We start from the raw sequence: 26,802 nt of genomic DNA on the forward strand, positions 1-26,802 counted from the left end.
CAGCCAGCCTTCCTATTTGATTTGATGGAGGGAGGGGCAACTCTAGGTCAACTTCCTTCTGTCTGCATGGGATTGTTTCCCAGGGGCGTTAAAGGGGAAGGATTGAGGCTGCAGGGCACAAAAGTTAATTTTCACACCATGCATTCAAAGTTAACTTTGCGCTTTCAAATGTAGCAACACACTTCTTACACTCTGGAAGGATATGACAGGCCATACATTGTTTTGAAAGTAACATGTATTCATTGCTTTTCTTGACATCTGTTACACAAACCCAAGCAATACTGTCTCATCGTCCTCACGCCCCATCTAATACTGCTACTACTACTACTACTACTTCTACTACATTATTTATATGCCACCCATCTGACTGGGTTGCCCCTGCCACTCTGGGCAGCTCCCAACCCAAAAATAGTAAAAACACATAACTGAGGTCCATCATTCCAGAAATCAAAGTCCATTTTTACTAAACTTGTGAGCATAGATAATTCCCAAATGCATTGTGTGTTAATTTATTTTGGTCAATAACCAGTTGAGAAGCAGGGACATAATATAGTACATTAAGTAAATATTAAATATAGAATTTAAAAACTATGTAGAATATAAAAAACAGTGAGAAATTTAAAATCATTACATTGAAATGAGGCAGAACAGTTTAAGGTGTTAATAATTTTAAAATTAGGTCAAGATCCTGCACCAACAAGCTATTGCTGCTGTACCAAAAACAGCTACCCAGTATTTTATGCTGTTGGTGCACAACCAGTTTTTGAAATCTTTAGCTAAGTGCCAAATGAAGGTTCAAGTTTATTAAATTTGTGAGGTCCATGCCTTTACACAAAATACCATAAAACATTATTAAAAGATAAACAATAAAATTATAAAAATAAGCTAAAATTCAAGCCTTGCTGTTCCAGCAAGGAAACTACCCCAAAAAACCCCACCATTCAAAAAAGAAGATACAGCAACAGGTTAGGAGAGCAATGGGAGGGACCTCCCCTTTTCATCCAGGAACCATACTCTAGTTTTCATAGCCTTCACCACAAAGACCGCTACCACGTGAGAAATCCGTGGATCAGCGTCCACCAGTAAAAACTTTACTTGGTCCTCAGAGTTGACTATTGATTTGGGAATGGTTTGTAACATCGCATCCCTGAAGGCCGAATAGATGGGACAATACAACATGTAATGTGTGAGATCCTCTTTGGTTCTCATATGACAAGGACATATACGCTGCTCTACTGGGATTTTTGCATATCTGCCTGACAGATAGGCTGTAGGAATGGTTTGAAAACGGGCCATGGTGAAAGCTCTCCGATCGGTGGGATTGGTGATATTCGCCAAGTAGTTGGCGCAGGTTTTGACTGTTTTCAGTTGGGGAAACCAGTGGGAGGACCCTGGGTTCTGTATTTTTGTGATATCTAACAGAGCGTCTCTCTCCAGGATCCATTGCCAAATGAAGGTCATCCAGGTAATCTGTCTTTCGCACCTCGCTGGCCCTGCAGTACTCAGTAAGCTTCTCATTCAAGGCTAGTTGTAGGACCTTCACAAGCCAGCCTTTTGTGGTAAAGTCCACAGTCTTCCAGATTCAAAAGAATAAACAGCTATATTTATTCCACAATGAATCTGACCAATAAGTATCTGCCCTCCCCCATCTCATTATGACATCATGGTTGCCCAGACAACTGTGTTTTTGCACTTAGTGACGCAATAATGTCTCCCTGCCACAAACACACAGCTGGAATTGCAGAGGCTACACGTTTTCTAGGGCAGATGAGAACGGTGGCTGAGGCAAAGGAGATCTGGCCCTCGCTAAGAGTGCCTCAGGATGATCATTACCACATGGGGAGCGTACATCTTGTTCCGCAGGGCTTCTAGAACACCTTTCCCAGCTGACGATGCTCCGGTAAGGGCACAGGAGGGGCTGTGAGGTGGTGAAGGGGGGGGTGATATCAGTGCTTTTCTCCTGGAAAAAGGGTGCAGGTACTGCATACCCTTGAGTACCCCCATTTTTTAAAAAGCACTGGTGATACTTACTATAAGGTGACCCTGTTGAATTTCTGACTACCACTCATTTTCTCTTTTCCCTTTAAGGCCGATAACATAGTTGAGCCAGAGATAGAGTATGTATTGGAGCATTGGCTGAAGAAGGTGAGTGTAATGAATAGGGCTACAGGCTGAAATTTGGGGCAGGTAAGCCATAGCTCGTGGACGCAGGTGGCGCTGTGGGTTAAAGCCTCAGCGCCTAGGACTTGCCGATCGAAAGGTCGGCGGTTCGAATCCCTGCGGCGGGGTGCGCTCCCGCTGCTCGGTCTCAGCGCCTGCCAACCTAGCAGTTCGAAAGCACCTCCGGGTGCAAGTAGATAAATAGGGACCGCTTACCAGCGGGAAGGTAAACGGCGTTTCCGTGTGCAGCTCTGGCTCGCCAGAGCAGCGATGTCACGCTGGCCACGTGACCCGGAAGTGTCTCCGGACAGCGCTGGCCCCTGGCCTCTTAAGTGAGATGGGCGCACAACCCCAGAGTCTGTCAAGACTGGCCCGTACGGGCAGGGGTACCTTTACCTTTACCTTTTAAGCCATAGCTCAGTGGCAGAGTATCTGCTTTGCATGCAGAAGCTCCCAAATTCAGTCCCCCCCCCATCTCCAGGTGTGTCAGGGAAAGTTTCCCTGCCTAAATCCCTGGGAAAGCTTTTAGCTTAGACAAACCTGTCCAGATATTTGGAATGTTGGTGTGTGTTTTAGTCTACTATTAGTTTATTGATTACTTTGGGTGTTTATTATTATTATTATTATTATTAAATGTTTTGAACTGTTGTTTTTACTAATAACATCATTGTTTCATTCTTTTTATAAGCGGCTTTGAGGTTGTTGTTTTTTAACCATCAAGCAGTGTATACATTTTATGAAATGAATAAAATTCAAGCTACTGCCTGTCAGTGTTGATAGTGCTGAGACGGAGGAAACAAGAGGCTGAGTTAATATTGGGCAGCTTTCTATGCTCTGTCCATGCAGACTGCTTGGAAGGAATTCGGATCCAGCACACAACATTAGCATGGAGACCAGGCACCTATGTAAGCACTCATCATGGGGCTTAACTAGCCATATGAGCATGAGCATGCTAGCGCCACCCTCCTCAAACTCTGCATGTTCAAGGATGGTTGTCTGCACCAGGTTAGCCTTCTACACTTAGGGAAGCTTTTGCATGTTTTTGAAACCACATTTAACCAAGGCTCTAAAATGCAGAGGAGCCTACGGCGTATAGGATGGTTTTCCATTGTGGATAGCATCGTGGGTAACTAGGATAGGATAGGGGTAAGCATAACTGAACCACATGTGCATGCTTTCACTTCCACATGTATCTAGAACTGCTGTCATACACATCATTCCCAAATCTTTCCCATCCTGGTTTACATTAACCCATTGTTGTTTTAATCTGCACACACATATTTATTTTTAAGCATATTATCTCAAACCTATGCATTTCCCTCTCAATATCTGCATTTCTAAATATATTTTATTGTGCAATGGGAAGGGAGGGAGAGCAAGAGAGAGAGAGAAGAAATGTTGATGTTCTGCCTTGGGTGAGTCTGGGCCTTTTTGGAGCCATGAGTTGCAAAATGCATTTCTTAGTTGGTTGGCCCTGATATGAGTGAGGGTTTGATCCTGCATAAAAGTTAGCTATGCTGAGGTCCTGTTCAAAGTCCCCTCTCTTCATACTTTGCCTTCCATGATATCTAAATTGCAATCTCATTTCAGGGCAGAAGCCTGTTTCTTTTTCATCTCTCTTTTCTTATGAAACTCTATGAAGTCAAGTGTCATTCACATTTATGATAAATCAGTAGTCGTACCTTGAAAGTCCAACAGAATCAGTTCCGGAAGTCCATTTGACTTCCAAAATGTTCGAAAACCAAATCATGGCTTCTAATCGGCTGCAGGAAGCTCCTGCAGCCAATCAGAAGCTGCGGAAGCCAGGTCAAACGTTTGGCTTCCAAAAACAGTTTGCAAACCGGAACAGTCACTTCCGGGTTTGCGACGTTTGGGAGCCAAAACATTTGGGAACTGAACTGTTCGAAAACCAAGGTACAACTGTAATGACATTAATGGTGACCAACTAGTTTTGTATGATAAATAACTTCACTTTGGGGGAGAATATGGTGGCAGCATGTGTTTTTGTGTTGCCTCTTAGATCGAAGAAGATGCTGTCAAGATCTTTAGGCAGAAGTCAGAAAACAGGTCAGACTGCCACGTGGAAGGGATCAGAACTTTTCCTTCAGTTGGCCTAGATTTGGCAGCAGCAAGATCAAAACCAGAAACCTGGGAGACCTTTGAAGACAGGAGGCCACCAAGGGTGAGTGAGAGCTGCAATAGTTTATGTGCAGATGAGAATGGAAAAGAGAAAAGCAGAGGAGCAATACTTAGATGACTTATAGGCAGTGGATACACCATCTATTGAAAGTGCACTCCTCCAAACATCTGGAAAACTGTATTGGGTCTTGGGAATTGTGGTTCTGTGAGTGGTAAACTACAGTTTCCAGCATACTTTTTGTGTGCATGGTGATGAATATTTTTTCCAATGTGCTTTAAATGTATGGTGTGTATGCAGCCATAGCCTGCAAAAGGAAGTATTCTATGAGAAATCAGTGTATTTCTGTCTGTGTCAGTTTCAATAAGTCATTCTTCCCCTACTTTGTGCATAGCTTTTAAAAAAAGAGCTATACAATGAATTTGCATTTAAATTGCACATAGTTTTATATGCACTTTTCCTTGAAATATGCAACTTGTAAGCTTTTTGTACTCATTTTTAACTCATTCCCCCGTTTAAAATATTTTTTTTGGGGGGGATCTTTGATCCTGTAAAGAACACATTTTCAAATGTATTTTGACTGTGCCAAACTTGCATTGCAAAATTCAGAGAAGTGAGTATGCAATTCCATGTGGATGACTGGAATTTCCACGGCCCTCTAGCAACTAGTGTGGCTCATTTACCAGAAGTTATGTATTTTTGCATTATCTCTGGAAGTGTATACTCAACTATGCCTCCCAGAGCAATATATACATCAGGAGGCTTAGTTTGGCCAGAATCGAGTATACACCAAGATTTTTCTGGTGCACATAAGCAGACTTTTCATATCACTGTTGCAGGAGTGTTCCAGCACAATGCTTTCATCCAGTTCCAGCCTGGACCTGACAGATGACAGGACAAGGATCCAGTTTGTCCGATGGAGGTGAGCCTTCACATGGGTCAATGGTGTCCATTGAAGTGATGAGCAATGGCATTCTGAATGATCTGAGTGCACACTCTTGAACAGGGGTGGGACATTGATCTTTCCTTGAAATATGCAACCACAGAATAGTTTTATAGTGTGAGAAACCTTTGGTCACCTGGATGTTGCTAAATTACAACTCTCATCACCCCAGGAAGGCCAGGGATAGTGGGAGTTGTAGTTAAGCAACATCTGGATGGAGAAAGGAGGACCTGCAACCCTCTAGATGTTAGTGTACTCCAGCACTCAGCTGCCTCAGTCAGCACAATGGCCAGAGACGTTGGGAGTGGTAACCTATCAACATCTGCAGGTCTGAAGGCTCCCCACCTTTGATCTAGAAAGTGATCCTGAATCCTTTGCACTATGCTGGAATCCCACAGAAGATATGCAGATGATTCCACAGCAGGCAACTCGATGTGGAGAGGGGATCCAGAGGGGAGGAAACAGAAAACCATGGAGCTAGACCTCTTCAGACGTGCACCCAAAACATGAACAGAGCTGAGTTCAAGCATTATGTGTGATTTTACGAGGCCGTCTGAGAGTAGAGCATGGTTTCTTGTGACAACTCAACTCACTTTGAGAGATGAGTGAATTTTTAGCACCAGACCTTGAAAACCTGGCAGGTTTGGTAAATTTAGCCCAGAGAAGAGGCAGTTAAAAGGGGAGAGGGTTGCCAGCTTCAAATATTTGAACAGCTGTCAAATAGATGATGAATCAGATTCCTTTTCAGATATTCCCAAAGACCAGGACCTAAACTGATGGGTCCAATTGACAAGAAAATTGATTTAAACTAAATATTATGAGAAATTTCCTGACTGTGGAACAAAGATGGCCTTGGATGGTGGTTGACTCTCCTTTGGAATGGGATTTTAAGAAGTGGCTGGATGACTACCTAATGATCTCCCCATTATCTTGATTCTATTCTGCTTTAATTGTTTTTAATGTTGTTGTTTTAAAATTATTACAATGTATCTTAGAACCTCATGGGGTGGTTAAGAAATTTCAGACTACTCTTGTTGTTGGGTTGTTGTTGTTGCTGTGGTTTCCTGGGCAGGGGGTGGACTAGATGACATATTGATGTCCTTTCCAACTCTATTTTTCAGTCACACCCGGGTGTATCATGTCACGAGCGATATGAGAAAGGATGCCATGCAAGAGAGGCTGGATAAAGTGAGCAATAGGTGAGACCCAGCTGGAAGGGCAAATAGCTTTTAGCAACATTTCTGTTGCTTACACATATGGGGAAGGGCCATAGCTCAGTGGTAGAGCATCCCCAGGTCTAATCCCCAGCATCTCCAAATAAGATTGGGAATGTCCTCTGCCTGAAATCCTGGAGAGCTGCTACTATCAGTCAGTGTAGAAAATGTTGAGCTAGATGGACCAATGCCCTGACCCAGTTTAAGGCAACTTTTTACACTCCTGAGATAACAATTCTATCTCTGCAAGTTCAATACAGTGTTCCCCTTCCGCCCTTAACACCAGCTTCCGAAAATAATTCTTACCTAGTTCTGCCCCATTAGTATGAAAATAAATTCACTGAATCCTAGATGTGATCCAATGTGGAATTCTTTTAACGGTGCTCATATCAGTGAGTCTCTAACCCTAGGAGTGGGGAAATAGACCATAACATCTCTACACACAGTTTCTATAGTCGGAGTTGATCTGCATATGGATATTGCAATTTGAATCACATCCAGACTGGCAAAGGGTATTCCATTTAGGCCAACTAGTTTTCCTTAACTTCTGTTTTTATATTGTGTCATAGGGAACTTCCTTACATTGAGTCAGACAATTGGTACACACACACACACACACACACACACACACACACTCTGTATTTTTCGCTCTATAAGGTGCACCAGACCACAAGACTTTTTGGAGGAGGAAAACAAGAAAAAAAAATATTCTGAATCCCAGAAGCCAGAACAGCAAGAGGGATTGCAGCACAGTGATCCCACTTGCTGTCCTGGATTATGGGATAGCTGCACACAGCCTCTCCCCAGCAGCGGGATGAAGGCTCCTGTTGCCCGGGAGAGGCTGTGCATGGCTAAGGCTCCCCCAAGAGCTGTGCTCCCTTTAAAGAGCGTGTGGAGCATGTGTGCGGCTCTTGCTCCACGTGACTCTTTAAAGGGAGTGCTGAGCAGAGCCTCCTGCCTGCATTCACTCCATAAGACGCACACACATTTCCCCTTACTTTTTAGGAGGGAGAAAGTGCGTCTTATAGAGCGAAAAATACGGTACACACACATACACACACTAACTAAAAGTGTTAAGATAATTTCTCCATAGTGGCTGCCGTGATTGAGACAGAAAGGAGTTACTTTCAAACCCATCTTTCTTTGCTATTCCTCATATGTGCAAAAGAAAGCACTTCTGGAATGCTTAATTCACTGTTGGAGGGTGATAAGGGGACAATTGGTCCATCTAGTTCATTCTTGTCTACGCTGACTGGGATTTCTAGCAGAGGTTCTTCCTAGCCCTGTTTGGAGATAAGAACAGAAGAAGAGCCTGCTGGATCAGACCAATGGCTCCTCTAGTCCAGCATCCTGTTCTCACAGATGCCCCATTAGGAAACCAGCAAGTGAGATTTGAGCACAAGAGCCACTCTCCCCCCCTACCATTTTACAGCAACTGGCATTAAGAAATATTACTGTCATCTTCATTGTTTCCAGGACATATGGATGCCAGCCAATGCCAGGCCTAATTATGCTCATGGGGTGGAGGTTTCCCAGCCTGGGATATGTTTTGAAGTGGGGGTTTGGTGACAAAGTGTGTGTGAGCTCAAGAGGCCCACCATGCTTGACCTTGTGTGTACTGTGTGTGGGTCTCAATCCAGGGAAGATTCAGACATGCTCCCCAAGTCCAGAATTGCCTTTGATTTCACCCTGTGGACTTATAATAGGAGGCAAGGTGGTTGAGCAGCATCTGTGGGCTGCCCCTCCTCCTTTTTCTGGTGGGCTTGCAGCATCTTAAGTGGCTTGCTGGCCTTCCAAAGAGCCTTGATGCCTTCCTCTCCAACCCCTTTCCCAGAGCTGCTCTATTGGGTAGCATGTCTGGAAACCTCAGTTTTATTGATGGACTTACCACCTCACATTGCTGTGGCAGGCTGACGTGCTGGTGTGTTTGGGGCAACTAAGTGGCCATCTCACAAGGGTGGTTGGAGGGTCTTGTCCAGGGTTCCTGGATGTGCACCTTCAGCAGGTTTTTGTGTCCTGAATCCACTACCAGCTCTTGTCCAGATTCCGCAAGAGAGCAAGTTCAGTCTGACCTCATTTCTTTACCTCTCAGTGTCTCCAGAGTCATGTTCCAAGCTGTGACTGACCTGGACAGCGGCCCATCAGACACCAATCTCCACTTCTCAATGCCAGCGTATTAAGACATGGACAGGTGAGGTGCTCATCCCAGCCCTCTGCCTTTCCCTCCATGGGATTTTAGCATTGCAAGGGACCCCGGGGCCATTTAACCTCATTCATTGCAGGAACCTGCAGCCATAGCGCTGAATGTGGTTGCCTATTTCCACAGAAAGACAGCTGGCCACCTCTGTTCCACTGCTAAACAGCCCTTACCATTAGGACTCTTCTGTTAATGTTTAGCTCTACGTAGCAGCCATGAGTGCTATGATCTGCCTCCACAACTGGAAATAGTAATGATTCTGAATACATGTAGCTGGAAACCACAGGTGAGCACAGTTATGCTCATGTGCTGCTTGCAGGTTTCCCACAGGCTGGCCACTGTAAGAGCAGGATGCTGGGATGGATGGGCCACTGACCTAGTGAGTTGGGTCTGTGAGCTCTGTTAATGCCACCTCGAGTGCCTCCACAACCCTGGAGGATGGAGGTGTTGACAGCACTGGCTCAGCATCCAATTTAGTCTCTGTTGCCTTCCCCTGCAGGAGGAAACTCCTCACCACCCGGAGGCAGTGCTGGGGTAGGGGAACTCAACTGCAGGATGTCTCTGATTAGAGGTGCCTGATGCCACAGGGGTACTTTTCTGCCAACCTGAATTATCCCTTCCCTGGACCCAGCTTTCCATTTCCTGGATTTCTGTGGGCTCAGACACATCTTGGGATCTCACAGTCAGTGTGGGGTGTGCCAGAGGGGCTGTTGCCCCGGGTGCACAGTCTGAAGGGGTGTATGTGAAAACCAGGCGGCCCCACAGAGATTCCTGTCATGCCCTGCCTGGGGAGTGCAGAGGGTGAACAGCACCTTTGGTGCTGTGCCCCCACTTGGCATGCAGATGGCAGTCCAGGGAGGGCACAGGTTGGGGAACACGGGGGTGCTCTTCACCCTCCATGCCCCGCCTGGTGCACGAGTGCCCATTGGGCATTGAGGGTTGGGCAAGCATGCTCCACCTGCCTGGCACACATGCACACGCACCCACCCCAGGCACTGGCAAACAGTGCTACGCCCCTGCCTACAGACAATTTCCCCCATCCTGTCAGGACCATAGCTGTCAACTTTTCCCTTTCCTTGTGAGGAATCCTATTCAGAATAAGGGATTTCCCTTTAAAAAAGGGAAATGTTGACAGCTATGGCCAGGACCCCCTTCAGGACTCCCCTGATCCAATGCCCCAAGTTGCTTCCATTCCTCCTCAGGATCCTCCCATCCCCTCCATGACATCTCTATGGGACTCATGACCTCAATGTTGTTGGACTACAACTCCCATCATTCTTGACCACTGGTCATACCAGCTGGGGGTTGATGAGAGTTGTAGGTCAATGGCATCCTGAGGGTTACATGTTCCACATCCCTGATCTCATGCATACAGCTTGGGCAGGAATCTGGGGGAAGGAAAATGCAGAAGCCTCTAGTTTTTCCCCTGATCTCTGGATCAAACTCAGAAAAGCACCAGTCACTCAGTTAGCAATTTGAAACGTCTGTTGGGAAATAATGACCTGGTAGCAGCTCTAGCAATGACATGTGATGTTTTCCCGATGCAGGAGCATCATTCTTCCCCCTGATCTTCTTCCTGTGCTTTCCTCCTCCCAGAGTCCCTATTTCCTTGTGGCTCTTGAGGAGAAGGAGGTGCCCTTCCTGTTCTGCCCTCTGGGTCTTCTCCTTTGGCTGTGAAAGCCCTGCCTTCTTGAAATGGCCAGAGAAGCAGCCTGAATCCTCCGGAAGGATTTACTTATTTTTTTTGCTCGGGCTATTATAAATGCCTGGCTTTGTGAACTGTGAATGACTAATAAAAAATTGCTTACCATTTAAAGCGCTTTCTAAAAGACAGGCTGGGCTTTCCTTTCATCTTTTTTTGGAGGGTGCAAAGTTTTTAAAGGGTAAGTGTTCACACAGTCCTGGTGCCCGGAGTTGGCACCACAGGGCATCGGCCAAGGCCCACATCCCTGCATGGGGCCTGCTGCTGATCCCTAAAGCCCCACCAGACCCTGTTCCTCCTCTTTGCTAAGGCTGCCTGAGCAGCAGTGTGAGCGGTGACAAGGAGGAGGAGGAGATGCAGACACCACTTAAGCTGCTGTCTCATTCTGGGCTGCAGTGCGCAAAGGGCAACAGATGGGCAGTGGTGAAAGTGGCCAGGAAGTGGGAGGACATGGTGGTGCCTTAGCCTTTCTCTGCTGCTCCCTCTTCATGTCTCTTCTAATCCTGGGAAATCTGGGGGCAGGGGAACTTGTCGTAGCAGGAGTGGAGGCACCCTGGCTTCTTCACCAGCCTGACTCATTTCTGCCTCTTGGTCTCTCTCCACTTCAGCTTCTGTTTCTAGACTTCTGTCTGCCACATGCTCTCCCTGCTCACTAAACCCTGGTGCCTCTTCAGCTTCTGATGCCACCTCCTCCCAGTCTGCTCCCTCTTCTCCTTCTGACCACTCATAGTCCCACCACCAGTCCCTGGGCTCTAAGCTCTCACCACCCCTCTGGGTCCATGACACCCAAACCCCACAGGCTAACTTAGGTAGGTAGGACTGTACCCCTGCCAATCACCTGACATAATAATGATGGCAGGCGAATGGCAGGTGATTGGTGGTTGGGTTGTCCAAATCACCTCTCAAAGTTGTCCCATGGAGGTGGGGTTCCTGCTACCCTGCAGGATCGAGTTCAATCCAGCTTCCTGCAGGGGTAAACTGCTAATCCAACTATGTCTCTGCCTGCCCCACACCTGATGTTGAATACAATATTCAGGTTTGGGGCAGGTGGGTGCAGTTTGGGGGAAATGGATTCATAGGCTGCATGTGGAGGTTTTGTGTGTCAAAGGTTCCCCATCCCTGACTTAGCCCCTTTCAAACAAATCTGGAGCCTACACTAAATGCTGCAGTGGATTGCCCAATTGTTGGACCAAGCATGTTGTTAGGGCATCAGCAAAATAATAATGGCTCAAAAAATAATAATGAGGATTTTGTTTTTGAAAAACAACCAACCAACCAAAAGTCCCACACCACAGTAGTCATCATGGGGAAGTTCAAAGCTTTGTTAGACTTCCTTACACTCCACTACACAATTTAATTTTTCCAGTTTGGCATTGTGTTTATTTTGAATTACGTATAGAAGGGGGCACCATAATATTTTCGGTGCTCAGGGCATCTATGAGTCTTAATTCAGCCCCAACTAACTGGGATAACTTGCACAGAAATCCCACCAGATGGCAGTACAGGCTTGCAAGAGCAAACTTCTGGAAAAGAAACAGAGGAGGGGGGTTAGAGATGTGAAGAGAAAATAAAGTGCCTTTAAAGTTGGCATGTGGGATTTATTTTAAGGGGCATTCTTTTTGTCCACATTCCCTGTCTTTCTCTTTCAAAATGTTCTATATCATTGGCCTGTAAGGCTGCTTCACACACACACTGTGATTTTCATATGCAGAGATAACCTCAGCGGCTTCATTTCCACGTAAAAAAACCTAGGTTCTTAATTCAGACTATATTAATTTGCTCCAGTGAGCATACAGATAGTGACCAAAGAGCCACTGTGTGTGTGTTTGTGTGGGGGAATATTCATTGAAAACACCAAAAGCATATTACAAAATGAACAAATATTGATAACTCTTTTGTTGCTAAATGCTGGGAGTGCAGTTACCAACTGGTCAACATAAAACTTAGACTGAGCTACTCTTTTGCCTTTTTTTTTTTAAAAAAAAATACAGTTTGATCAACAGAAAATTAGCAGGTGAATTAGAGGAAACATTCTCGCCTGTTAATGCCTGGGGATCGAGCTGCCATTAAATGTTCAGGAGCATAGATACCTTGGTCACGAAAGTTGGCAACCGTGTGCTAGAGCAGTGCGGTTGGCGATGCCGCCACCGCCGCTGCTGCACACGCTTTCTCTCTCTGGCCTCAGGGAAACGAAGTCATTAAGCGATTCAAAGGGATCTTTGTTCCCTGCATGATTAACTCTGGCGGAGGAGGAGGGCAGGTGTCAGGAAACTGAGACAGAAACGGTGGCGGCATCCCCACCTGTATTCCAGGCACCACCAATTTTCACGCTGAATTAATGGGAAAGCAAGTGGCAAAGACGTGGCCGCTCAGCCGTGACGGAGGCATTTGCGTAGCTAAATAGGCTGAAAAGAAGTGCTAATCAAGGCGTCTGTGGGTCAAGGGGTTCCGCAAGGCTGCCGGCGGCTTCCGTGGAATACTGACCAGAGGGTCTGTTGGGAAGGCGATGCTTGCAGCACCGAGAAGCTGCCCCTGTGTGCAGAATGGAAGGCCAGAGATGGCGGGAGCCTGTTCAGAGTTGCACACACATGCCCCCGATCCATGAAGGTGTCTCTTCGCCAGATGCCTCTGAGATGCCGGACTTCAAAGGAATGGTCTGTGTTGCTTACCGGTAGTCTCCTTGTAGACCTAAATAGACCTAAATTGCCGGCCTGTGAGGGTGAAGGTGAAGACGCCGACGTTCATATGAGTTGCACAGACCTGCCCCCGATCCATGAAGGTGTCTCTTCACCAGATGCCTCTGAGATGCCTTCACCAGCAACTCTCTCCACCTGTGATTCCAAGCGAATGGTACCCAGAGGCATACCGCCTATGATAAGAAAGGTTAAGGACCCCTGGACAGTTAAGTTGTCAAAGGTGACTATGGGGTTTTGGCGCTCATCTCGCTTTCGGGCCGAGGGAGCGGGTGTTTGTCCACAGACAGGTTTCTGGGTCATGTGGCCAGTATGACTAAACCGCTTCTGGTGCAACGGAACACAGTGAAGGAAGCCAGAGCACATGGAAATGCTGCTTGCATTCCTGCCACAGTGGTACCTATTTATCTACTTGCACCGGTGTGCTTTTGAACTGCTAGGTTGGCACGAGCTGGGACAGAGCAACAGGAGCTCACCCCGTGGTGGGGATTCGAACCGCCAACCTTCTGATCAGCAAGCCCAAATGGCTCAGTGGTTTAGATCACAGCGCCACCCACATCCCATTCACTACGACAGTGGAGGTGGAACATAGTCACTGTGGCTAGTAGCTACAAATTTGCCTAAGCCAACTAAGTTGGTGGCCATCACTCCTTGTGGGAGTGAATTCCATCTCTTTGACTATGTGCTGTGTGAAGAAGGACTTTCTTCTGTTGTTCCTGAATCTTTCAACCTTCTTCCTGTTGGGTGTGAATACGGTAGATGTTAGGAGAGGACATATTCATTAGATATTATCTTTCCTTCCTCATGTTTGTTTGTTTTGAATATTTTATTAGTTGAATATAAGGCCAACATATAATCAAATACAAGCAATCAAATACATTTTCCCTTAACCCCTCCCCCAAACAGCCCCTTCCTCATGTTTGTGAGTTTGCTGAACTCCCTTTGCAGTGCCTCCCTTTGCAGCTTAAAAAGGAAGGTTGGATAGGCTAGTTTTAGCCTTTTAGTTGAAGCAATCCAGGGTGCTTTAAGTCAGGCTGGATTTTCCTAGCATTTCCTCCTTTTCTCCCCCTTAAAATAACAATCACAGTGCTGTAAAAGGTAAAAATAAACATTTATTCATTCAGAATACTTGTAACAGATACAGGAGCTTTGTTCAGACAGGCTTAAAATGGTAATTCAGTTACAAATACATACTTAAGTCTAGCTTAAAATTGTGTCTTCAGTTTGGAGCACAGATGCAGACATTGTCATATTGCTGGCAGGACAGAAAGAGTTGGAAAAAAGGAGAGGGTGTGTTCAGGCAGGTAGAATAATATATAATGTACTGTATAGCCTTTCCTGTCAAGGCACAGTGGGAGTGTCTCTCTCAGAGCTCTCTCTAGCAGGAAAACTCTGTAAGCTTCAGCTCCTATCATGTGCCTATCTAGCAAAACATGAATTGTTGGTTTGTCTGCATTTTTAATACCCTACACTTCCTGCTTGGGAATGGGCTCTGCCTGCTTCTGGGTACAACTCTGCTGGCTGGGCCTGCCATTTACCAGGGCAGTGGGGGGCGGCAGAGCAGGTGGTGGGGTCAGGGTTATGTTGGTGCACATAACCATGCAGGATTCATTCTGCTGGGCACCCATCCAGCTCCCACCTGGCCATCTCACTGTCCCACTTCTGCACTGCTCTGGTACGCAGGAGTGACCCTGCTGTTGGGAGGGCAGTGGGGCAGCCCCACCCCACTGTGCTGGCCACTCCTGGCTACTGCCACAGTTGGGGGCAGTAACGCTTCTGAAGACCACTTGCTGGAACCCGTAAGAGGAGAGAGGGCTCTTGCGCTTGGACCCTCCTTGCTTGAGATTTTCCTGTGGGCATCTGGTTGGCCACTGTGAGAACAGGATGCTGGACTTAGCTCAGTTGGTAGAGCATGAGATGCTTAATCTTAGGGTTGTGGGTTCAAGCCCCATGTTGGGTGAAGGATTCTTGCATTACAGGAGGTTGATGATCCTCACAGTCCATTTCCAACTCCACAGATCTATGATTTTATGACTAGATTGTCCATTGGCCTGATCTAGCAGGGATCTTCTTCTGTTCTGATGATGAAGCCATTTCAGGCCCAGACCCACCAACTCAAAATTTACGTAGAAAGGCTATGTAATTTAACCAAAGGCGGTATTTACTCAGTCTCAGTCGATTCTGTCATTCCTCCCTATCTGAAGCTGCAGAAGGTCATTAAAGCCTCCGTTTGAAGATGAGCCTCAGGCCACGAGGGACCAAATTGCCTGTTATTGCACCTGTTCTCCCCCTGCCCCCGCCTGCCAAAGGCGGACATGATAGCTGAAGGCACACCAGCAGTGTATCAGTGAATTATTGATTGGTGTTAACACTGCAGCTCTGACAACACCATTATCGTCTTTGACTTCATGTTTAAATCATCCCCCCCCGAAGCATCTGCAATGCCACAATCTTTAATATGTGCCCAGGTGCTTCCTTCCGCTTCTTTGCTTGCCTCCCCCTGCCCAGTCCTGGACCCTTGTTTGAGGGGAATGCAAGCAAACAAAATAAGTGAAAGTCGAAGTGAGGCAAGGAAAACAACACAGGAGGAGCCTGTGTGGTGTAGTGGTTAAGAGCGGTAGACTTGTAATCTGGTGAACCGGGTTCGCGTCTCCGCTCCTCCACATGCAGCTGCTGGGTGACCTTGGGCTAGTCACACTTCTCTGAAGTCTCTCAGCTCCATTCACCTCACAGAGTGTTTGTTGTGGGGGAGGAAGGGAAAGGAGAATGTTAGCCGCTTTGAGACTCCTTAGGGTAGTGATAAAGCGGGATATCAAATCCAAACTCTTCTTCTTCCTCCTCCTCCTCCTCCTCCTCCTCTTCTTTTTCTTCTGGGACAGGCAGCAGGTACAGGTGAAAAGGTCTCAACAATCTTCTTCCTGCAAGGCTGGTGGGGACATGGGCTCATGGAATGGTTTCCTTGTCTCGAAACACAGGGAGGGCAGGTGTCCTCAGCAGGAGAGAGAACCAATAGGATCACTGCTGGCTCAGGCCAAAGGCCCATCTCATCCAGCACCCTGTTCTCACAGTGGCCAAACAGATGCCTGTGGGAAGCCTGCAAGCAGGACCTGAGCGCAACAGCAGCGCTTGGCTCACCTGTGATTCCCAGCAACTAACCTTCAGAGGTTACATTCTCTGACAGTGGAGGTACAGTAGGACACAGCCATTGTGACTCATAGCCATCAATAGTCTTGTCCTCCATGTATCTATTTAATCCTTTTTTAAAACCACTAAAGTTGTTGGTCATCAGTGTGTCTTGTGGCAGTGAGTTCCACATTTTAATTCTGTGCAGTGTGGAGTAGCACCTCTTTTGGTCAGTTCTGAATATCCCAACATTCAGCTTCACTGGATGGTTGCCTGTCTTGGGTGGAAGGGACCCTGAGCAAGAATGTTCAGCACTGCAACATTTTGTTGTAGGTTCCACTGTCTCCCCCGCATCCCACTGCAAAGTAACTCAGCCTTGGGAGAGTCAGACTGTGCTCCAAATCCCCCTGCCTGGCTGTTCTGCTTCTTGCTAGGCTTCAGGTATTGGTTTGGAAAAACAGCTGAGAGAGCAGGAACATAGCCAGAGTCCCCCTTCCCACACCATAAATTGCTCTGAGCAGCTTTTATCTGAAAATTTAGGATTAAAAAAAAGAAAGAAATCTGAACAATAAGCAGCCGGATTAAATAAATTTTAAATGTACCTGCACATGACGTAATGTTAGCTTGTGATGTAATGTCAAAGACGCTGCTGTTCCAGGGGCAAGCCTATTGCCCATTTTTTGCAACCAGATGGCACCATTGCCTCAGTTTGCCTTGCTTCCCTGCATGGCTTGTTAATGAGCTGAGCGTTACCCACAAACTGTTCATTGACTACTCGGAACTTGCTCTTCTTCCCCTCCCTAGCAAATGACCCGCTGCAACTCTCCACCCAATCGCTACTTTCATCAGGGACACGCCTCTGCCTGATTGGCTGTCTGCACTTGTTTAACAACAGCAACCAGTTTAGTGGCTGCATTTAACAGCGCACTGTGGTTGGCTTTCTCTGTTAAGCCATTTCATTTCCTAGGGCTGTAGAGGAAATAACCCTGGATTTAAGACTGGCTATTTTACTGCATTTGCACATCGGGAAGTTATAAGAACATTTCCCAGAGGGAGTTTGCCATCTTTTTCTTGCCTTATATCAGACTCTTTTGGATTGATGGTGCACAGTAGCACATACAGGCTGTGTCGGAGGCAGCACATACTGTCAGCCAAACAGCTTGTCTTTCAGTTTGCCAACTGACTTGGGGGGGAAAAATGCCCCAGCTTGCTCCTGTGCATGTACAGTGGTACTTTGGGTTACAGACGCTTCAGGTTACAGGCACTTCAGGTTACAGACTCCACTAACCCAGAAATAGTACCTCGGGTTAAGAACTTTGCTTCAGGATGAGAACAGAAATCGTGCGGTGGCAGTGGGAGGCCCCATTAGCTAAAGCGGTACCTCAGGTTAAGAACAGTTTCAGGTTAAGAACAGACCTCCAGAACGAATTAAGTTCTTAACCCAAGGTACCACTGTACTTGCAGCTTGATCTGCAAAAATCAAGTGATGCTTTCTAAAGCATGCAGACAAAGGCCAATATTTCTTTGAGTCACTGCTAAAGGCACAGCTATAGTAGACACCTGAAAAGTTGGCAACATTAGCCATCTCGACACAAGTTGTGTTGTCTGTGGCAGGGTCACAGGGCATTTCCAGGCTGTTGTTGTTTTCAGGTGGGAGTCTAACACATGCCTGCAAATTCAGGTGGCACGGCTGACGTTTACTTGGCTGTCTTGTGCAACAAACCCATCATCCCACAACTCCATGGCTTCTCTCTCTCCCCCCCCTCATTTTCAATAAGAAGAGTGTTTCAGAAATGCTCTGGAATGTATGAGATAACACTTGCTTGGCTGTATGTCATATAACCTCTGTGGAAACGAACGAGGACCAATGTTTGACAAATAGAAAATGTTGTGTAACCTCCCTGCAAACCTTATACAAACCAATCAGGATGGATATTCAGTAAACAGATAGCCTAATGAAGCTATAGTGATTTTTTTTATAAGCTTTTTTGAAGCACCCCCCAACCCACCTCCCCCCAGAGCATGTTGTTTTCTGCCACCTTTCCCACCTCCACCTTGTTTCCTGTAGCGATTACCAGCTTGGAGACAAGGCGGCAAGACTGGGGGAGAGGGGGTCATTCCTTTCCGATAACTATTTATTCACATTACCAGACACAAAAGCCCCTTTGAAGGTAGAGAAAAGGAGCACAGAATAGATGACACAAAGCGCCTTTTCTTCTTCTCCTGCTGCGGACTCATCTTGCCCTGGGCTTTCCATCTTCCTCCCTCCCCTCCCTGCTGCATGGCGGTCTGTGCTTTTGTTTGACAAATCCTGTTATCGGAGCCCAGAGCCCAAAGCAAGGGCAGCTGATCGCCTGACCCCTCTGCATTCTCCAGCTCGGAATGAAGACAGGCAATCACAACACGCCGGACAATGGGAAGGGCGGCCCAGCTTGCAGGATGGCACCTCTTTTCCTCTCTCCCCTAGAAACCAAACATTGCAAGCTCTCTAAAGAAAGCAGTTTGACACCTGGGAGGGCAGAGCCAACAGTTTGGGGTGGGGCTGTGGGAGGAGTTTAGAAGTTTGGGAGTGGAGCTCAGCACAAAAGCTGAGCCACGCTCCCCAAAAACAGAAGCAAACAGAAACCCAACTGGTGCAGCAGACTGTGTCAACTCACCAATCCAGCTAATATTGTCTACACGGACCGGCAGTAACCCTCCCGGGTTTCAGACATGGAATCTCTCCCAATCCTACTCGAAGAGGATTGAACCTGAGACCTTCTGCATGCAAGGTAGATGCTCAAACCACTGAGCCACGGTCGTTCCTCAGATGTATTAGTCCTGTTAGGTTGGATCAGAATGCATTTTGAGCAATAGGCTGGTCATTTCAGGTCAGTGATTCTGCTTTGGAGCTAGTCTGTCTGTCTGTCTGTCTGTCTGTCTATCTGTCTATCTGTCCATCTATCCATTTGCCATGCATGGGGGTCCTCCCTCCCATCCTCACAACATTGCTGTGAGGCAGGTTGCTGCCTGAGAGTTGATGACCCGGCAAAGTGAGGGTTTGGACTCTGGTGGTCTAGTTCCCAGCTCAAAACTCTAACCACTGCACCATGCTAGCTCTCCTCTAGAAATTCTGGAAACCGGATACAGTGGTACCTCGGGTTAAGTACTTAATTTGTTCCGGAGGTCTGTTCTTAACCTGAAACCGTTCTTAACCTGAAGCACCACTTTAGCTAATGGGGCCTCCCGCTGCTGCTGCACCGCCGGAGCACAATTTGTGTTCTCATCCTGAAGCAAAGTTCTTAACTTTGAGGTACTGTAATATTTCTGGGTTAGCGGAGTCTGTAACTTGAAGCGTATGTAACCTGAAGTGTCTGTACCCTGAGGTACCACTGTACAGGAAAAGGTCCCCTGCAGGAAAGCAGTTTGCTCTAAGATGGTGAGATTTAGACAACTGGCCTCGATACATTCTTCCCTTCCTGGTGAGTTTGATTCATGCACCAAAATTACGGGTGGGCAACCCAGGGCTCCCAGGGCTTGTATGCCTCTTCCTCTTGTCCTGTGTAGATCATAATTGCTGTTCAAATTGCCCCTGATGCTGCAGCCACCCTCCCCCTGAAATGTGCCGATAATGCCATTGCTGCAGTCAACTTGAAGCACTATCTGCATAGGCAACAAGGCCACAAAATCCTTCAACCACTGTTTGCAGGGAAGAGGGACTTCCATGAGAAATGGACAGGTGACACTCGGTTCTCAGGTATTTGAAAACATGAACCTAATAATTCCCTTTTTTGGATTAGATCTGTGTGTATGTGGCCCTGCAATTTATCAATCTATTTTCATCTCTCTCTCTCTCTCTCTCTCTCTCTCTCTCTCTCTCTCTCTCTCTCTCTCTCTCTCTCTCTCTCTCTCTCTCTCTCTCGTGTGTGTTTAGAAGATCTCAAGCAGAACATAAAAAGGTGGGCTTACCTTGTTATTCCTACCATCCCACCCCAGAAAACTGGTAATCAAAGATATACTGGCTCTGTACATGGAGGTTTTCTAAGTGATCCCCTGCAGCCCAGAAGCAGCAATAAGCTGGGATAAACCACCATGCATTGATTTCCTCCCCATAAATATGTGCTTGTGCAAGCCGTGGCTTGAATAGTTTTAATTTAAACTAAGGGTGGCTCACTGTGATCGTGTTTCAGAGCTGCCGATCTGTATGGCTGCCATCTGGATAGGCAATTTTAAATTTGCATACCTTTAATTGAACATACACAAAGGCAAACAACCCCTCCCCTCCCCACAAAACACCCTCGAGAACTTCAAAGTTGTGGCAATATTAGTTTTCATCCACACACACCTAAACAGAAGGAACACACACACACCAATACCCTACAAGTGCCAGGAAGGCATATATAGCCTGTTACAACGAGTGGAAAGAGTGACAAATGTGAAGGACATCTTTATTACTATTTATCGTGTTTCACTATAGGGCACATGGTTTCCCATCTCTTCATTTAATTCTCACAACAGCCCTGTGAGGTAGCGCTGTCTTAGGAACAGTGACTGGCCCAAAGTCAAACCCAGTAAGCTTAATGGCAGAGTGGGGATTTGAACCCTGGTCTCCCAGGTCCTAGTCTGACACTCTAACCACTACACCACACCGGCTCTCTTTTGCACAGTGGGCTTGATTCTATAGGCACATCTCCCACTCTCTATCTTCCACTCAAGAAAGCAAGAGGCATGATCTAAGTTCAAGGTCACACTCCAGCCATGCAAGAACATTAGATGGGGGATGCAAAGCAGGACTGGGTGAGGGGCATGGCCTGGGGAGAGTCTTGAGAGTCACTGGCAGAGGAAGGGGGTGCAGTGGGTGCAGTCCATCCCGGGTGTCATCCCTGGGGTGTGTGTGAATTTGCCGTGCCACCCCCTGGGACACTCACCACACATCCATGGGTGGCTAGCCCCACCCCTGGGTGCACAGCATGTATGCCGCTCTGGGTGCTGGAGCAGCTAGCTCAGCCTCTGGGCACAGTTGCTCTCCAAGCCTGAGTTCCCCCTTCCCTGCTATGGAATGAATGCTTCCTCCCGGGAAATGACCAGAGCAACGCTGGCAGGAGGCGGAGAAATATTGTCACCAACCCCTGTTGAAATGGCCCCTATTTCATTTTTTATCAGTCCTGCCATCCAATATTCCCTGGACGCTTTGTCTTTGCTTTGCATTTTATCAATATTACCGGCTGATCCTGCCATCCCCTCTCCATGGGTTTATTAATATTGCCTTCTGATCTGTGGGTAGGAGCTGTGTTTTATATTCTGGCACCATCTACAGTCTTTGCCAAGCTCGGACGCCATCTTTAATTAGATTTTCCTCTGTGACTCTGACAAACATAAACTGAACACTCTCTCCCTGCCCCCGCCCCACTCCCAATCTCTTCAGGCAAACGCTCCCTTGCTGACTTTAGTATTCCAGTGCCATCACTAAACAGAGTTGGACCTAATTCCTCTGGTTCAAGTTGCTCCGTGGATGAATCATACAACACAGTTCAGGATTTTTGCGGGGGAGGGTGGGGGCATGGAAATGATGGGGGAATGGCCACATCTTATAACAAAGGATCTAAATACCAGAGTATTTTGGCAAAGGAGCACAGCTTAGTGGTAGAGCACCTGCCTTGCATTCAGAGGGCTGCAGGTTCAGTCCCCAAGTGCATCTCCATGTAGGGCTGGGAATAACGCCCCCCCCCCGAAACTCTGGTGAGCCAGTGCTTGTTGGTGTAGATAAGGGATGAGCGGGGGAAGCCTTTTCTGTCCTGAGTGACAGCTCAGCCCTGGAGGGCCAAATTTGATCGGTGGGCAGTTACAACAGGTGACACTGAGCTTTGAAGCCCTAACTATTGGAACTTTAAGACATAGCAAAAGGGCTGTTTGAAAGCCCTTTTGCAAACAGCCCAGCACTGCTCTCTGAACCTCCAAAACCCTGAGTGGTGCAGCGCTGTTTACGAAAGGACTTTCAAAAAACCTCGCTTTGGTGGGGGAATAGGTGCATACAGCCAAAGTGAGGAGCCTTGGATCCTTCGCTCACCAGCTGATGAATGGAGGGAACAATATTGCTGGCTGCAGAGGTCCACTTCACCAGCACATTCCGTGCAGTAAGTGTGCTCCTGAAGCAGCCCTAAGAAGGATTGAACTCTATTTCCCTGCTCATTACGCAGTGGTGTCAGCAGATGGACAGGTGGGCATGGTTTGGGGGGAAAGGCCCCATGGGCCACCTTAGACTTCCTGGTGGGCCAAAGTTGGCCCACAGGCTAGAGATACACCACCAATGGTGCAGACAATACTGATCTAGATGGACCAGTGAGTCTGAATAAAGCAGCTTTTAAAGTTTCTATGACAGGATTGACTGTGGGCACAGATGTGATTAATGCAGAATGTGAACTTGTCCTGTTTGGGTCAACAATGCAGCTGGCCAATTAGAAAGAAATATTCTGGCTCAGCCTTGCTCACCCTAGTGCCCTCCAGACATTGTTGGAGGCAGCTGCCATCATCCTGACCACTGACCATGCTGCCTGTGGCTGTTGGAGTAGGGCTGATGAAGGGTGTGGGCTGGGAAGTGTCCCAAGAGCAAGATAGAGAGACTTGGAGGGCCACATTTGGCCCCTGTTTCTGATGTGCCCACTGTGACGGAAAAGTTTGTTTGCTGAGCAAGTTGAGTCATTGCCCCCCCCCCCCCAGCAAACAGTTAACTAGTAACAGCTCCTGATCAGCCATAGTTCCATGGGAGGCAGTTGGAGTGGAGTGAGGAGTGTGTGAGAGGGATTCAGTCTGTGAGTTGGATTCGATCAGGAGAGTTTGTTCTGACAGGTGGTAGAGCTGAGGAGCGCCGAGAACTCTCAGTATATGCTCTAAGGTTCTGAATCACAGAACCCTGTTAAAATAAAAAAGACACAGTCCCACACGGTGTTTATAGGAAAAAAGGGGTCCTCAGAGGGAATACTCTGACAGGAACAGGCAGTAGTGATTCCGAGGCCAAGGAGGATTTGGGGGTCTGTAAGGGAAACAGTCCAGTTAAAACCCTAAGTTCCTGAAGTGTGTGTGGAGAACTCTGATCTATGAAAGTTGTGTAAAAGAAAGTAACCTTGAGCCTGAACAGCATACAGCCTATAACTTGAGACAGTATACATTTTAATAAAAAGCAACAGCACTGTGCCGTGAATAACCTCACGGTTTGTTACATTTTTGTGGAAGAAAGAAGAACCAAAACTCCTTTTTTACATCTGTTATAATAAAGTTTGTTTGCAACCTGTTTTCCCAAAAGAAAAACCCACTGTCATGATTCATTCTCCATTGGGGGAAATCACCTGAGGGAAGGGAAATTGAGGGCTGGTGCAGTGGTGCCAGGGAGAGAGAGGACCATTGTGTCATTGCACCCACCCTAGCTTTAAATAGAAGCTGCCATATGATGGGGTCAATAATTGCCTGTCAGGGACCTGGCAGAGGAGGAATGGTGAAGACTACCTCCCCATCCTGACCCTCCCAGTGAGGAGGAGGAGGAGGAAGACAGTATAGATTTGCAACAGTGGTTTGCGGGAGGTCACAGCTCAGAGGCAGATGAGGGGAAAAGTTGGGAAATCATGGGAGAGGAGGAGCAGCAACTGGCTGACATGTTGTCATGAGAAAGCATTCCAGACCCTCCATCTCCCAGAACTTGGCGAACCTTAAAAGTAGGAGAGCAAAGAGCTCAAAGACAGGGGGCACATAGCCACACCCACAGAAGTGTGGAATGAAGAAGTGGGAGAGATGGGGGGTGGAGTTTCACTCGGGACAGTGCCATTATCCAATAAACTGGGTTATGTAGCCTCTCTCTGCGAAGATTGAAATAAAGAAGGACTGTAAGAAACTTTTCCTTGTCTTTATACTTTCCTGGGCAACCAGTCGGGAGCCGCTGACAGCATCCTGACACTGCCCCAATGGTGGCGGCAGCACAGTATCTGCCCCACCTTGGCAAAGGCCCTGAATATGGAAGCAAAGGTTCTGCAATGGTGCAGCTTCATAGGTGACCAATTCAGCCCTGCCTTGTAAATGTAAGGGCCTAAGGCTCCAAGACAGGAGGAAAAGCTATACCACCCATGATCTTGAGATTAAGAGTCTCATGCACTATCGACTGAGCTATCCCAGACCTTGCTCAAGGCAGGGCACGTCCAGGAGGACAAGGGCTCATGTCAGTCAAGATCATGCAGTAACTAAGGTATATTTTCCTACCACCTGTAAAACAACTTTAGGCATGAACGAAATGCCATGCTGTCAACAGCGCAGCAATAAAAGCCATTCCCAACAAATCTTGAGAAATGTATTTAAAGATTGGTAAATGCATTCATCCAATATGATCCGGCTTTTCCTAATTTGTTTAAGAAGTACTTGGGCTTGTTTTTTCCTCCTCCCTCCCAAACCATTTTCCTTTGATCTTGTGTCTTTTAGATTGGAAGCCTGAGGACAGTGGTTATGTTATTACTGATCTTTGCAAGCTGCTCTGGGAAGCTCCTTTGGCTGAAGAGGAGAAGACTTTAACTAATTAAATCTTTGGGGGCTTCAACAGAAACTGTGCTCAGCTTGGCTTGGCTCAAACTTTGAGGGTAACTGCACTGGCAGTTGGAAGTCCTGCTGGCTCTGTCAGAAGGGAGCATGAAGATGAGGGTTTGTAGATTTTTCACATCCAATAGAAGGAAAATGTTGGGTTCCCCCTCAAGTTTGCCACTTCCTTCAAGGAAGGGAATTCTTCTTCTCATATCCCTCAAATCTTTTGCCAGAGTCTGAGATTAAAATTTCATGTATTGATTTATTTAAGATACTTGCATACTGCTTTTCTTAAGCTCAGAGTGGTTTACATGAGAATAGAACAATATTTAAAATCACATAAAAGATTTAAATAAAGCTCAATAATGATTCAGATTTTACAAACTCTGTTAAAAAACACCCACCTGCTAAAATCCCAATATGGGCTCTGTGGAAAAATCCAGCTGGTTGTAGAAAAAAGAGGTGGGGCATGATTGTCTGTCTGAAGAAGAAGAAGAGTTTGGGCTTGATATCCCGCCTTTCACTCCCCTTAAGGAGTCTCAAAGCGGCTAACAATCTCCTTTCCCTTCCTCCCCCACAACAAACACTCTGTGAGGTGAGTGAGGCTGAGAGACTTCAGAGAAGTGTGACTGGCCCAAGGTCACCACCCAGCAGCTGCATGTGGAGGAGTGGGGAAGCGAACCCATTTCACCAGATTACGAGTCCACCACTCTTAACCATTACACCACACTGGCTCTGGCTGGAGCATTTCACACTGCAACATTTTGTTACAGGCTCCAGTTCTTCATGTGTTGCTCATATGCTCATTCATGGAAAGTGGCTGGCCTCAATGAGATGTTGGCTGAGTGGCACAACCTGGACAAAATGTGTCCAAACTCTAATCTTGTGTGTGGGTGTTTCACATGAAGAAGGGGTGGTTGACATCTATAATCGATAAAGTTGTGGCCTGTTTAAATCCCAGTACTGCTGGGCGTGCTCTGGTCCATGGGGTCACGAAGAGTCGGACACGACTAAATGACTAAACAACAACACACTGCTGTCCTGTGTTTTATCACAACTAATATGATGTTCAGCCCGCACCTTGCCTGCAGCTTCACCAGGTCTGGACCTGCAAGTCCAGAATTAATTTGAGAAAATTCACTAAATTAAACTGGAATTCAAAAGGAGTGGAAGGCAGGACAGAGGTCTTCTGTAGATGCCCTTTTTTTATTGGGCACTTGTGAAGATCTGTGCTCATGAAGGTATTGGGGCAGTTATGCTTCTTCCCACTTTCGATGCTGCTTACATCTACAAAAAGTGTTGGGATGGACATGCAGTTCTATTTTCCATCTGTGTCCTATTACAGCCTGCTGAAATCTTTGTAGCTTTTTAATGCCACAAACGTACCAATTTATTTTTTTTGTAATAGAACAAAGCAAGACTCCCTCCGGATCACAATCTTGTGGAAATGTTGGGGAAGCGTCACACTGCAACCAAAAAAGGGGAATGATTATGTGGATGGTCCTTTTCAATCTGCTCCTAGCATGCTATTAACAGGTGAATGACATGTAGGACAACACACCCCACCAAACAAACAACAAACCCATCAGTTTGGAGGGCCTCACAGCAAACCAAAGACATAAGAACTGAAACAGATCCAGGCCTGCAACAGATCCAGCCAATGCCATCTTGCTGTAAAATGCAGGTATGTGACGAAAGACTTAACAGGTGGAGGAGCTTACATCACGACCCAGCTAGGGTTGAGAACATTTTAATCCACTCCTATGTCACAAGCACAGGCATTTATTTCAGCAAGAGAATAAAATGCGTCTCTTATTTGCTTTAATTCACTTAGCTTGATTGCCTAATGAAGCCCAAATTCATTTTATTGGTTCATCTCAACTTTGGTTTATTTCATTAAACTTTGTTTTAAAGAACCTCTCATTTGCTTTATCAGTGCAAAAGAAACAAACCTAATCAAGAAGATTTCAGCTTGGTTAAACAAGCGGCTCAACAAATTATAAGGTTTTACTTCAGTACAGGGAGGGGGGCTGGAATGATTTATCCTGCCACCATTCCATGAAATTTGGGAGAAGCACCAGAACAACTTTTGGAGTGT

At 46.7% G+C, this 26,802-nt stretch overlaps 1 protein-coding gene and 1 long non-coding RNA gene across 2 annotated transcripts; both read left to right on the forward strand.

The window, feature by feature from the left end:
* The first annotated feature begins 1,693 nt into the window (after window positions 1–1,693).
* SPATA19 (spermatogenesis associated 19) lies at window positions 1,694–10,467 on the forward strand. The gene is made up of 7 exons (XM_081890063.1): window positions 1,694–1,900; window positions 2,089–2,145; window positions 4,181–4,342; window positions 5,137–5,219; window positions 6,362–6,439; window positions 8,547–8,645; window positions 10,248–10,467. Exons 1-6 carry the CDS (start codon window positions 1,823–1,825, stop codon window positions 8,632–8,634), a joined length of 546 nt encoding a protein of 181 aa, XP_081746189.1. The 5' UTR covers window positions 1,694–1,822; the 3' UTR covers window positions 8,635–8,645; window positions 10,248–10,467.
* Window positions 10,468–18,278: 7,811 nt separating this feature from the next.
* On the forward strand, window positions 18,279–24,974 carry LOC309357410. Its single transcript, XR_014163119.1, has 2 exons — window positions 18,279–19,039; window positions 24,609–24,974. It is a non-coding gene; the product is annotated as an uncharacterized lncRNA (long non-coding RNA).
* The last annotated feature ends 1,828 nt before the right edge of the window (window positions 24,975–26,802 follow it).

Source organism: Podarcis melisellensis (genome assembly GCF_964234715.1).
Source record: "Podarcis melisellensis genome assembly, chromosome: 15".
Classification (NCBI taxonomy): Eukaryota; Metazoa; Chordata; class Lepidosauria; order Squamata; family Lacertidae; genus Podarcis; species Podarcis melisellensis.